The sequence below is a fragment of the Alnus glutinosa genome, chromosome 14, assembly GCF_958979055.1.
Source record: "Alnus glutinosa chromosome 14, dhAlnGlut1.1, whole genome shotgun sequence".
Lineage (NCBI taxonomy): Eukaryota > Viridiplantae > Streptophyta > Magnoliopsida > Fagales > Betulaceae > Alnus > Alnus glutinosa.
In genome coordinates this window covers 15,896,759-15,911,376 of record NC_084899.1, presented here as the reverse complement: position 1 = coordinate 15,911,376, position 14,618 = coordinate 15,896,759, and the positions used below count along the sequence as shown (strand labels likewise).

At 43.5% G+C, this 14,618-nt stretch overlaps 1 protein-coding gene across 2 annotated transcripts in view; it reads right to left on the bottom strand.

Annotated features, from left to right (window-relative positions):
- LOC133857692 (probable inactive ATP-dependent zinc metalloprotease FTSHI 4, chloroplastic) overlaps nucleotides 1-14,618 on the bottom strand; it is a 44,778-nt gene that overhangs the window by 23,643 nt on the left and 6,517 nt on the right. For both annotated transcript variants that reach the window (XM_062293000.1, XM_062292999.1), the window contains exon 4: nucleotides 12,922-13,180. In XM_062293000.1, coding sequence (XP_062148984.1) covers nucleotides 12,922-13,180 — 259 coding nt within the window. The remainder of the gene's footprint in view (nucleotides 1-12,921; nucleotides 13,181-14,618) is intronic.

The window sequence follows — 14,618 nt, the reverse complement described above, 5'->3', positions numbered from 1 at the left end:
AAATAAGATACCCCACAACCCAGAATACTAACCAACCTATCAACATTATGGATATTACCCACGTGAACCAACTTTAATTTGGCCAGATTTACTTTCAAATCAGATACAGCTTCAAAGCGTAAGAATAAGGCGCACAATCCCGCAAAAAATCAAAGTGTCATATGCAAACCGGAGATGAAAGATATGAAGCACATCAGAGTTCCTAGACCCCACAGAAAAACCAAAAAAGAAAGCCCCCATTAACAGTAGCAAAAATCATTTTACTAAGAGCCTCCGTAACTTCTTTTTTTGATAAGTAAGATAAATATCATTAAAAAATACAAAATGCAGACAAGTACACAGGGAGCATACAAGAAAAGCGACTAGGGCAGAGAAGAAAAAAGAACAAGAAAATCATGAAAGGTAATCACTAAAGGAGCTAGGAACGCAGCAATCTACGAGAACAAAGAATTAAAAAAAGGAAGTTCTAAACTCCTCAATTGTCCTTTCTTTGTCCTCGAAGTTTCTATCATTCCGTTCCTTCCACAGGAACCAAAAAAGGCAAGAATGAACCATCTTCCACACTACAACACTCCAAGAGCGACCACCCGTCTACCAGCAAGCAAATAAATCGATCACCCAAAGAGGCATAACCCAAGACAAACTGAAGCGGCTGAAAATGGCATTTCATAAGGCACGAGCAATCTCACAATGAAGAAGAAGGTGGTCCACAAACTCTCCATTCATTTTGCACAAACAACACCTATCAATCACAATGACATGCCTCTTTCTAAGATTATCCAAGGTAAAGATCTTCCCTAGCGCCACCAACCAAGCAAAAAAAGCCACTTTCAAGGGAACCTTGGTCCACCAAATACTTCTCCTAGGGAAAGAAGCTTCCTCTTTGCAAGCAAAGACCTTATAGAAAAAACTAACATCAAACTTCCCTTTGTGAGAAGGAGTCCACCAAAGCTTGTCTTCCCCTTCACTTACTCTAATGGAGTACAGCAAGGTGAAGAAGGAAGCCAAGATTTCCACCTCCCAGCTGCAGGCTGCTCGAATAAAGCTGACGTCCCACTGAAAAAGGGAACCATTCCCCGAAAGCAAGTGAGCTACAATAAGCGCATCCTTGTCACGGGCAATGCCATATAAAACCAAGAAAGCTTCCTTGAGGGTCATCTCTCCACACCACACATCATGCCAAAATCTGATCCTGGACTCATGTCCTAAAATAAATCTAGTATGATACGAAACAAACTCCACCCCCCAAGATGCTAGCCAAACCATCCACATTATCCACATAGCGCACTGGAACCAAGACAGACTTAGCCAAGTTAATCTTCAAACCTGAAACAGCTTCGAGGTACAAGAACAACATGTGAAGAAAACGAAGCTGGTCAAGATAGCCCCACAAAAAAAACCAAAGTATCGTCTGCAAACAATAGATGTGAAATGTTAACCACCTCAGAGCGACTAGAACCCATAGAGAAACCTAAAAGAAGACCTCTATGGACAGTAGCAATGAGTAACTTACTTAGAGCCTCCATAACAATGACAAAGAGGAGACAGAGGATCACCCTGTCTAAGCCCGTGAGAGCTACTAAAGAAACTAGACAGAGTGCTGCTCACCAAGACAGAGAAGCACACCGAAGAGATGCAATGCACTATCCAAGAACACCATTTCTCCCCCAAAACCACATCTTCTCAGCATATACAAGGAATACCAGTTGACATGATCATAAGCCTTCTTTTTTTTGATAAGAACATGATCATAAGCCTTCTCAATATCCAGCTTGCAAAGCAACCCTGGTTCACTAGATTTGAGATGACTATCCAAGCACTCATTTGCTATAAGAACTGAATCAAAGATTTGCCTACCTTTCACAAAAGCATTTTGAGATTTTGAGATAATCTTCATCACAACCTTTCTCAGTCTGTTCGCAAAAACTTTAGCAGCGATCTTGTAAACTCTGCTTACGAAACTAATAGGCCAAAAATCTTAAAGATCCAAAGCCCCAGACTTCTTCGGAATTAGAGCAATAAAAGTGGCATTAAGGCTTTTGACAAACTTGCTATGAGCTTGAAAGTCTTGAAAGACCCCCATAATATCAGCCTTGATCACATCCCAACAGTCTTGGAAGAACGCAATAGAGAACCCATCTGGACCTAGAGCCTTATCTTTGTTCATGCCTTTAACCACCTCTAAAACCTCTCTCTCCTCAAAAGGAAGTTCTAACGAAGAGGCCTCAACCGCATCCAAAGAGTCGAAAGCGAGGTCATCCAATCTAGGCCGCCAACTATACGGTTCAGCAAATAAGGTCTCATAGAACTGAGAAGCATAATCCTTGATAATTGGCTGATCAGAAGAAACAGAGTTGTTGATAGAGAGAGACTAGATGGCATTGAACCTCCTGTTCGAGTTGGCTACCCGATGAAAAAATTTAGTGCATTTATCGCCCTCTTTAAGCCAAAGAACCCTTGACTTTTGTCTCCAACTAATCTCCTCCTGAAGAATAGAATTCTCCAAATCTCTAATAACCAAACATTTCCTCTCCTTCTCTTCAGAAGTTAAACACGAACCTCCTCTAATCTGTCAAGAGCACTCAACTCTTCCATAAGAGCTTTTTTAATAAACTCCACGTTACCAAACTCCTGCTTGTTCCACTTCTTAAGATCAAGCTTTAAGGCCTTAAGCTTTTGAGCAAAGATGAAGCTAGGAGAACCTTGAAAGTGATAAGACGACCATCAAAGTCCCACCCTTTTCACAAACCCATCAGCCTTTAACAACATATTCTCAAACATGAACGGACGAAAACCCCAATGAATAACCCCCACAATCAAGGAGAATAAGGAAGTGATCAGAGCACAATCTAAGAAGCCTTTTTTGGAGAAAACCTGAAAACTTGATTTCCCAATCTGGAGAAACAAGGAACCTATTAAGACGATATTAGAATATATGGAAAATATAATATATTTTTCGTATATTCCTTATTTGGTTGATATTGTAATATTCTCTATTTACGGGTTAATTGTAATCAAATCATCGCAATTTGGTTACCACATTAGTATTTACTCTAAACCCTATAAATAAGGACCTTTGTATTGTAGACAAACAAGTTAATGAACACAATGTAGCTCTTTGGGCTTTACCCTGTGGACATAGGTCATAAACCAAACCACGTAAATTCTGTCTCTTCTCTCTCTCTTGCTCCCGCTAATATTCCATTTATTATTCAGTCCAAATTGACATGGTATCAGAGCCAAAATCATCTAAATCAGGGTTCTTCTAGTTTTTTTTCAATTTTCTAGGTGTTGTGGGTGGTCGGTGTATCTCTGTGGGACGTGTGGTTTAGTGGGTATTAGCATGCGACGTGTGGTGGGATTCTGGAGAATCCTGTTCAACGTGTTGACGCAATTTTTTTTGGAAGGGTGCGATTAAGGATCCTGTGGGGTGCAATTTTTTTTTGGTCTTTTTTGGGTAAATTTTTTTGGGTCGTCGGCAACTTCAAGGGAAGCGTTGATATTTCTGGTGGGCTTTCTGTCTGTGATCGGGGGTGTTCGACTGAGTAGGCAAAGCATGAACTGGGGGAACGTGGACTTTGAAGATGCAGTTCGTGATCAGAGAGCTATTTGTATTTTTTGTGGGTAACAACAGTTTCTATTGCGAATTTCCAGTCTAGTATTTTTTCGGTGATCTGATCTGGCATTCTTCTCAAGTGTGGTATTCTGGGCTGTGTGATTCTGGTGCTGCGATCCTGGAGAGAGACGTGATCTCTCGGAGCTCCAGTCTAACAACCCTCGGTAGAAGCTCTCAGTATAGATTCTGGTTGGTGCGGTGAGCCAACCATTCGGCAGTCTTGTGCTTTGGCGTCGACAGCAAGGTTATTATGTTCGGTGTCGGCGTGTTATTCTTTCTAGTGGCTGTCGGCGTTGATTTGGTGTGTTTTCCTTTGGTGTATTCTAGTAGAGCATGGATTTCTAGTGTTCAGTTGCTGTTCGGTGTGCACATTCTTTTTGAGGTTTGGTGGACAGGAGCGTTTCTGACGGTTCTGTGCAGTCTTGGCGTCTTTCCGGCAGCTTTTCCAGCGGTCTGTGGTGTGGCTGCTGGGATCTGGTGTTCAGCGGTTCTCATCGGCAATTCTGTTGGGTTGGTTCTAATGGTTGTCAATCAGAGGTTGTGGGGTGTTGTCGGTGCTGTTGGCCGAATCTGGTCAGATCTCTGGTTCTGGGCAATTTTTTTTTTTTTTTGAAGATTTGGCTACCGGCAATTGTTTGTGGCGTTTTGGTGCAGTTGGTTTCTGGGTTTTGTTTAGAGAGATCCCCCAGTACCAAAAAAAAAAGGGGGGGGGGGGGGGGGGGGGGGGGGGGGGTCGGGTTTTGTGTTTCTTTGAAGGAGTTTGTAGTGAATTCCTATGAGAATTTCTGTTTGGCATGTTATTCTCGTGGGTGTCGTGAATTTCTGGAGTGGCTTACCGTGAATTTCTGGTGAGCGTGGAGATCCTGTTCAGTTGAAGGTCAATGTTGGGCTCGTCCAGGTTGAAGCCAGCAATGAGAAGAGCAGTCTCGAGATCCTGTGTTGTGGGGTGCATTTTGGTGCTGGCTGTGGGGTGAATCAGGCAATGGGTGGTGCTGTTGATGTTCCATCCTATGGGGTTTTGTTAATGTTCGGCTGTGGTGCTTTGTGGTGTGGTACTCGCGTGGAAAGGTAGCGAGTGTTCTGGGTGCGGCGTTGGTGTAGTGGGTGCTGTGATTTGCTGTGACTACACGTGGTGCGGTTGAAGCCGCGTCTGTGGTACGGTGAACGTGGTTGGCGTGGACAGGTTCCGAATAAAGAAGTCCCTTACCATAAATGCATGTACAAGACGTGACGTTTGGTGCGGTCTTGTGGTGCGGCCGATTTTGGTGTTTTTGGTGGGCAGGTTCCGAATGAGGAAGTCCCCTTTTGGCTGTGTGAACGGCCGGTTCTGGGTAGTAGGTTGGAGTTTTTTGGCTATGTGAGCGGCCGGTTCTAGGTAGTAGGTTGGAGTCTTTTGGCTGTGTGAGCGGCCGGTTCTGATCGGTGATTCAAGATTTTCAGGGGGAGTATTCCCGTTCAAGGTTTTCAGGGGGAGTATCCCTGTTCAGGTTTTCAGGGGGAGTATTCTCGTTCAAGGTTTTCAGGGGGAGTAGTTCCCGTTCAAAGTTTTCGTTTATTTAAAAAAAAAAAAAAAAAAAAAAAAAAAAAAAAGAAGGAAGAAGAAGAAGAAGAAGCAGAAGATTGAGAAACAAGAGAAGAAAGAAAAAGATCTTTCATTTTTCAGTTTCAGGCAAAGTCAACGCCTGTCAGACTTCATCACTGGTCTTCGGTTTTAGGGGGAGAAGTTCCCGTTCAGAATCTTCCATCTTGAGTTTGATGGGCAATGTTAGAATATATGAAAAATATAATATATTTTCCGTATATTCCTTATTTGGTTGATATTGTAATATTCTCTATTTACGGGTTAATTGTAATCAAATCATGGGGATTTGGATACCATATTAGTATTTACTCTAAACCTTATAAATAGGGACATTTGTATTGTAGATAAACAAGTTAATGAGTACAATGTAACCTTTTAAGCTTTACCCTGTGGACGTAGGTCATAGACCGAACCACATAAATTTATGTCTCTTTTCTCTCTCTTGCTTTCGCTAATATTCCATTTATAATTCAGTCCAAATTGACAAACGAGACCAAAAGGAGATATCCTGATTATTAGACCACGTAAACGACCCTCCTACTAAGGGAAGATCCATAGGACCCTACTCAGAAATAAAGTCAAAAAATTCCAACATAGCGACACTAAGGCGAACATCTCTCGATTGGAAAACGAGTGACGTTGAAATCGCCCCCAATCTTTTAATATTACCATCTGGAAGAGCCTACCCTTTGTGTTGTCTATGCATTATACGACATAGATTTTTTGTGATGGCGTTTTGGTGTTAGCCATCCCATAAGTGTCATCGTATGGTATTAATCTGATAAAACTGCCTTCAAAAGTATTTCCTTCCCTACTTGAGACAAAAACCTTTCTTTCCACCCATCGAGCTTCTTCCTTACCCTATTCACAATACCTTCAAAGGTCTTTGTTTTAGAACGTCGGCTCTCTGGATTTCAGCCATGTGAGGCGTGGCGGTGGGCTGTTGCGAACCCCTTCGAGGGTTGTCGTGTGAGGTAGGGCATGGAGAACCAGTTCTTTGTGGAGGCTAAGTCCTTCATCTTCTCGGTGGTGGAAGGGTCATTTGAGCTGAGGGTGGCGGAGAAGAGGAAAGGATTCTCAGGGTGGATTCAGTTGGGCTCGGGATGCGTTGCTTGGTTACTGTCGATGGTGGAAGAGGTGATGCAAAACCCGGGTCTCGAAATTTTTGTTAAATCTTTCAGAGAGGGCTCAAAGGTGACCATCGTTCGGAGAGGTGGGAATAGCTCCAGCCGGTTCTTGGAGGTGGCGGTGTACGCTGTGGGTGGTCGAAGAGGGATGATTGTTTTCCCTGAAGGCCGTGACGGGCGGGGTTGGGGGCGAGTTTCCGGGGAGTTGAGTAAGTGTTGGCTTTCTTTGGTACCTCGGTGGTGTCGTCTTCTTTTAGTGGCGTCCCGGTGGGGAAGAGTTTGGTCAAGGCCGCGGGTGTTTTGTCGTTCGCAGAGGTGGTGGGCTCGCCGGGTGTTGGCCAGCCTCTGGTTCAGAAGGCGGCGGCGGTCTGGTGCGAGGTGGAGAAGATCTATTCGCCGGATCGGGAGCGGCAGCCCTTCCGGCAGGCGGTGGATTGTTACGATTTGGAAAGGTCATCCTTCGGTCCTCTGGGTAAAGGCCTTGCGGCGACTACTGTGCTCTGGAGAGTTCCTCTCCCAGTCCTCTGGGTAAAGACCTTCTTGCGTGTTCCAAGAAGAGGGATGCAGTCGATGCTGCTAAGGCTACAGGTGACGTTGCAGTGCAAGAGTTGGGGATATTCAGGAAGCTTCTTGATATTTGTGAAAAGTGGCTTCTTTGGGCTTGTGCCCATAGGTCTCATTTGGGCTGGGTTTCCTCTAATGGGCTGAAGCAGAGCATGGGCAGGACTAATTGTTGCCTTGGGTTGGGCAAAATGCATTTTAGGGCTAGGTCTAGAAGGGTGGGCTGTAGGTCTTTTTCTAAAAAGACCAGTAAGTCGGGTCTTAGAAGAGTGGATTACTTTAAGAAGGCTAAGAAATGCGGGTTAACTCTGGTTCATGGTTTTGACGCGGGTATGGGTTCTGTTCCTTCGGGCTTGGGTGCCCCGGCGCCGGAAGTTGTGGGTTTTTCTTCAGCCTCTCTTCCGGAGTTAAAAGAGCGCTCTTATCCCTTTCCTCCGGTTTTTTCTGCCACGGAGATTCTCGGGGAAAAGTCATCTTCTCCGTCCAGTTTTGAAGCTTCTAACGTGTCGTCGTCGGCCGTTACTTCTGTTTCCGAGGGCTTTGGTGTCTCTGCTTTGGTGAGGTCAGCTCTGGGTGGGGAACCTCCTTTGTCGCCTTCGTCTGAGATGGCTCCTTCTCCAGCTCTCTTTGGGTTTCATCCAGCTCTCGGCGATTGCTCTTCAGGCGCGGATGCTCTAGGTGAAAGGCTGCGTTTCTCCCTCCTTGTGATGTCAGAGTCTGGCGCGCCTATTTACCCGTCGAAATCCAAGTCGGTGCTTACATACTCTCGGAAGAACAAGGTTGGCAAATTGGATAAGCATCTGCTTGAAGAGGCTCTTGAGACTTTCAGTGCTCCTAAGGAGCTTTCCAAGCCGCTTTGTGGGTTTGTCTCCAAGCCCTTGTCAGCTCCTGCAAAGTCTTCGGCTGCTCAAGACGAGGGCTATCAGCCCCTTCGGCGTGGCTTCCTTCTCCCAAGCGGCGTGGCTCTTCCTCCGTCAGAAGTGGGAGTGGTTCCACTCTCTTCGGTCCAGTCTGTGCTTGGGTGCCCGCCTTTAATGTCTTTCTCAGAGGTGGGTAAATCTTCGCGGGGAGGTGGTTTTGAAGAGATTGGTGATCCTCCCGGGGCAGCGATTGATCTTAGCTTCTGTGTTAATACTTTAGGGGTCTCCCACGAGGGGAATGTGAAGGGCTTTTTAGACTTCATGACTCTAATTGATGCGGAGCATCGTCTAGAGGCTTCAGTTTCCGCTTCTAAGTTTAAAGGGAGTCGTGAAGTGAAGAACTTAGAGTGCTCGATTAATTATGATGCTAGAGGTTTTGGTTCTAGTAGGGGCTAGGCTAAGCAGCCTAATGTGATGTATTAGTCTTGGGGTTTTGTGGGCTGGTTTTGTAGGGGTTTTTTGGGTTTCCTTCTGTTTGGGTTTTTCGGATGTTTTTTCCCCTTCCCCTCTTTTTCCTGTTTTGGTGTGCTTTTGTATACTTCCTATATGCTTAGAGGCGCCTTTTCGCTTTTTATAAAATTCACTACTTGCTTATCAAAAAAAAAATCGCCCCCAATGCACCAAGGCAGCTCCCACCAAGAAGTAAGGCCAGCCAACTCAACCTAGAGAGACCTTCTAGTAGCGTCGTTACAAGGACCCCGCGAAGGCCCAAGAAAAGTCATCAGCTACGCTTCTAAAAGAGCAGGCAAGAACAAACTCTCCCACGTACTCTTCAATCTTTTCTACAAGCCTCATGTCCCACATAAGCAGAATGCCACAAGAAGCCCCACAAGAGGCTAAATAAGACCAATCAACAAATTCACATACCCACATGCTCCTCACAATGTTGTTAGAAATAATCTCCAATTTAGTTTCTTGTAAGCAAATAATATCCGCCTTCCATTGCCTAATGAGGTTTCTAACTCTCAAACGCTTACCACCCTCATTCAACCCCTTAACATTCCAAGAAAGAATTTCAGGCTTCAAAACAGACCTCTATGCACCCTCCCCTTGCTCCTGCCACGAGAAGCGCTGCCACAGTGTGCGTCATAATTAATAGAACAAGCTAACCTGTTCACTTCCCTCGTACCTTTATTGCCCAATTTCAAGCTAGGACCCTCTTCCTTCTCATCATTTCTAGCTACAATATCCTCAAACAAGGCTGAAATTCGTCCTTTGAAACCATCGCACAAAGCCCCACCAAATGATTGAACTCCTGAACCAAATGCAAAACCCAATCTGAATACCGCTTCCCAGACTACCCCCAAACTTGTCTGCTGGACAGCAAGACAAAGGAATAGGTTCCTCCTCCAGAAACAAATCCAATTCCATACAACTCCTTTGCCCCAACTCAGAAAATTCGAGGGATGTGTGAGTAAACGGCACAGCCACCAAAGAGTCCTCTGGAGGGCTCTGAGGACTGAAAATGGGTATAGGCAACACGGCACTCGGCACAGCACCATCGGGAAAGGCACCCGGAGAGTCCAACCCAGCCCAAACAGTCACAGCTTCACCAGAAACCACCGAAGCTTTATCAGCAGAAACCAAAGACGCTACCGAGCCCAAGGCTGTCTCCGGCAGAGGTTGAAAATCGGCAGGAACTAACCCAGAATCCATCTTTGGCTGAGGATAAGAACTCGCCGGAAAAGGGACAACAGAGGAAGAAGGTGGAACCGCGCCACCGACGTCCTCTGTCTTGGCCGGAGGCGACCCAACAATCCGAACACCGGAAGGAACTAACCCTGAAAACAATTCCGTAAGAGGAGAAGAGTATGGCGAAATAGGAACAGCAAGGGAAGGAGGCAGAACCGAACCACCAGCGTCCTCTAGCTTTGCCGGAGACTACCCAACAGTCCCAACATTGCCAGACCCCATCGCCGGAGCCAAACATTTCACCGGAAGTATAACCGGCAATGCAGAATCTCCAGACTTCAGGACGTGTAAGTTGGACTTTGAAAAAAACTACTGAGCCCAGCGCTTCCTCCTCTTCTTACGCCTAGCAACTTTGGGCTTAAAGCAAGGCCCACACATTTCAAGCCCTTCAAAGACACTAATCAGAGCTCGGTACACTTCATCCTTCAATTTGGCGAGCTGGCACTTCCACTCCCAAAGAAGAGTATGAGACACCCTATTTCTTGTCAACTTACTCTCTCCCATGAGATTATCACCAAAATGGCAAGCAAGCTTGCCTCGAAAAGCAGAGCCATGCTGTGCGTGAGACGAAGATAGACCCATCACAGTCTCTGTAGCACAGCAGTCCTACCCAGAGGTTCCCCTAACTGCGTCGTCTTCTTCTCCAGCTCTGAGAGTTCGGTCGCTGGACGTAGGGCCACCGCATAAGATGGTGCAACAACTTTGACAAAAGACTCCGCCCGTCCGATGATTGCAAAACACTGAACCAGCCCTGTCTCAACCAATTTCCCAGACTCCTTTAAAGCCGAAGACAGATAAACAAACCCAAGCCTTACTGAATCTTCGAAAAAAGCAAGAACCTTACCCAACTCAACGACAAAAAGGCTCCAGCCCCACCCTTCACGACCCTCGGGAATCAAAATTATCCCTCTCCAGCCACCCACTATGTAGACTTGCACCTCAAGGAATCTACCGACTAGATTACCACCTCTCCTAACAATGAGAACCTTCGACCCCTCCCTGAATGACTTGACAAAATCCTTATCCCCCAGAAACCTCAGCGTGTTCTCCATCGTTGAAACCAACCAATCAAAGCTCTGAGCCCCCCAAAAAACCAACCAAGAGAAACTCCTCCTTTCTTCCACTCTAACCACCGAGACTCCTTCTACCACCGATAACACAAAAGTTTTAGCCTCCACAAAACACCAACTCTCCATGACTACAATTTAGGATGCTAATCAACACCAATCAACCAATTGTAGTCATGGATCTCTCACAAAACAATGACAAAGAACATAGGAAATAGAGGATCCCCCTTGTCTCAAACAACGGGAGCTATTGAAGAAACCGGAAGGGGTACCATTCACCAAAATAGAAAAGCACACCTAAGAAATTCAATGTGTTATCCAATTACACCATTTCTCCCTAAAAGCACATCTCCCCAACAAGTACAAAATAAACTCCCAATTGACATGATCTTAGGCCTTCTCAATATCAAGTTTGCAAAGTACACCAAGAGCACCAGATCTGATCATGTTATCCAAGCATTCATTAGCAATGAGGACGGCGTCTAGAATATGCCTACCACTGACGAACGCATTCTATAGCTTTGAAATAATCTTCTCTACAACCCTTTCCAATCTGTTGGCTACAACTTTGGCAATAATCTTATAAATCCCACTCACAAGACTGATAGGTCTAAAATCTTTAACATCAACCGCTTCGGGCTTTTTCAGAATGAGAGCAATAAAAGTAGAATTAAGGCTTTTTCAAACTTACATCTAGCATGAAAATCAAGGAAAACCCTCATGACATCATCTTTAATCACATTCTAACATGCTTGGAAGAAGGCCATAGTAAAACCATTACGGTCCAGCGCCCTATCACTATTCATACCTTTCACCATGTCCAACACCTCAGATTCTCAAACTGTCTCTCTAACCAATTGGCCTCTTCCTCAACAATGGAGTCAAAAGCAAGGCCATCTAGCTTGGGCCACCAACTAAACTGTTCTAAAGACAAACAATTATAGGAAAGCACAATGTGTTCCCTGATCTCAAATTGATCAAAAGACACTGATCCATTAACTAACAGTGATTCAATGGAATTGTTTCCCCTATTCGAGTTAACCACTTGATGGAAAAACTCAGTGCACTCAACTTTTTCCTCCAACAAGGTTGCCCTCTCCAACTCACCACTAACTATGTCTTTCCTCGGTTTCTCTTCGTCACATAACCTTCTCTCTTCCTCTGAACCATCAAGAACATTTAACTCCTCCAAGAGATTCTTTTTCTGATTCTCCACATTGCAAAACACCTGCTCATTCCAGACTTTTAGGTCAGCTTTCAAGGCCTTAAGTTTGTGAGCCAAAACAATGCTTTGGGAGCCTTGGAAATGATAGGAAGACCACCACCGTTTTACTCTGCCCACAAAGCCTTCTGCCTTCAACCACATATTCTTCAACTTGAAATATCTTCCACCGCTTTGAATTCCTCCACAATCAAGGAGGATGGAAAAATGGTTTGAACAAAGTTTAGGCATCCGCTTCTGAGACATGTTAGCTTAATAGACAGGATTGGAGGAAATTCCTCCAACCTAGTCTACAGGAAAACATTGTTCTTTCGCAAAATAAGTTTTTTTTTATAAGTAACTTTTCCCAAAATAAGTTTTTTTTTTTTTGATAAGAACTTTTCCCAAAATAAGTAAACCCACAATATCTAGTTCAAGTTATGCCTTTTTGTCAGATAAGTTTAAATTGTGCCACCAAGGTGGAATGTGAAAATTGTAATCAACATCATTTATCATTGTTTGCTCAAAAATGCTTAGCAGATTGGAGAAAAGATTAAGAAAATGAAGAAAGAAATAATTGCAGTTTCCTGTTAACTTTCATAATTTTTAAACTTATAATTCAATTCATGTCAGCTTCTAACATCCTCAATATGACAAATATACACTTAAGCTGACAGACATATTGGTATATGTGTATTTATTTTCATACTATTTTAAAACTAATTTTTTTTTTTTATGAATGCTATTTTAAAACTAATTATTGCCTGTTCAGATGAGGAAGACCTAGATCTCTTGTTGATCATGTTCTTGGCTTTGAAATCAAGTTTTACTTTGAAAAGTTTCTGTTAACTACTGCTTTACTGAAATACTTTTTGATAAGACTTTACTGAAATACTTTGATGCCGGTTGTGAGTCCAAGCATCATGCTTATAGGATCATCCGCATTGATGGTTGCATACTTTCAGCCACTATATTCTATTGAAAAGACCTGTGACTGGAATGAAGTAAGAAGCTATGGCATATAAATGAAATGATTTTATTTTGATAAGATTTCCAAACATGGTTTTTATTATTCGAGGCTATGATAGTTGTCCAGGAAGAGCTATGGTGGTCCAGTTTATAAAACCCTTGATGTTAAGAAAAATCAGGCCTCACCTCGACAAAATCAGTGCCATTTGCAGCAAAGAAAGGAAGTCCTGCTTCACCAGCAATAGCTTTAGCCAACAGAGTTTTACCGGTTCCAGGAGGTCCATAGAGAAGTACACCTTTTGGGCTATAGATGCCCTTGTCTTGGAACTCTTCATCATTTTTTAAAATTCGCACAATCTCCTGCAGTTCCCTCTTTATATATTCCTGGCCAGCAAAATCATCAAATGTAACACCTGTAGATTCTTCTGCTGATATAAATTTTGCCCTGGTAGAAAGGTAGCTGAAAATTAGATCCATGGTGTTCTGTTGCAATAATCATTTCTCCATTACGTTCACAAACATGAATATGTATGGTTGTCGCTTATCAAACAAAAAATAATACTTAGGTAAAGTTTTCATTATCTAATTGCAAGAACTCCCATGCCCACAAGGCAGTGACTTATTAAAGAAATACCCTTTGCTACATGAAACTGAAAAGCTTTTTGAAGAATGGTACAACAACTTGAAGTCCAGTTTGCAAAGACACAACAATAAGGATCTACAAAATCTGGAATGTAATATTTCCATGTTCGACATCTTATCAATACCTAGATTCTCAGTTAAAAGAAAAATAAATTTTGTGGGCTTGACCCATGGCTTAGAGTAACAAAGCATCCCAAGGAAATCAAGATACAAAGAGAAGCATAATGGTAGGCTGTACTTAAACAATAAATCTCAGCTCCCTATCTTTCAAAGTACTCTTCCAAGCCCTCCATTTCTCCCCAAAGCCACATCGTTGTAGGTAAGTAAAGCAAGAAATCCCAATTCACGTGATCATAAGCCTTTTCCAAATCCAACTTACAAAGCAACCCAGATTCCCCCGAACGAATTTGACTATCCACACATTCATTAGCAATAAGCACTGAATCCAAGATTTGTCGACCACCTATGAACACATTTTGAGTGTTTGAAATAATCTTGCCCAAAACTGATTTAAACCTGTTCGCAAGGACTTTGGAAATAATCTTGTAAATTCCCCCAATTAGACTGATAGGCCGAAAGTCTCTCACATCCAAGACATCAGTCTTCTTTGGAATTAGAGAGACAAAAGTAGCATTGAAGCTCTTTTCAAACTTGCCTCGAGAGTGAAAATCTGCAAAAACAGCCATAATGTCATGTTTTAGAATATCCCAACACTTCTGAAAGAAAGCCATAGTGAAGCCGTCGGGGCCCGGTGCCTTATCTCCATTGAAGTCTCTGATGACATCCCATACCTCCTCCTCAAACTCTCTTTCTAGCCAACTACTCTCATCTGCATCAATTGAAAGAAAAGAAAGGCCCTCGACCCTTGGCCGCCAAGAACAATTCTCAAAATACAAGTTTTTATAAAATTGAACTATATGCTCCTGAATCTCCCCTGGATTCCTGGAGATTTCACCATTTATGCTTAGAGAATCCACTTGATAAATTTACGACGCGAGTTGGCCATCCTATGAAAAAAATTTGTGTTCTTGTCCCCCTCCTTCAACCACAAAGCTCTAGATTTCTGTCTCCATATTATTTCCTCAAAAAGAAGAGTTTTCTCCAGCTCTCTTGGCATATCTATCTTGCGAACCTTCTCTTCCTCCTCTAGGCCTCGGCCTTCATCAACTAAATCCAGCTCACGAATACCCTCCAGTAATTCTTTCTTCTTCTTCTCTACATCACCGAACACTTCAGCATTC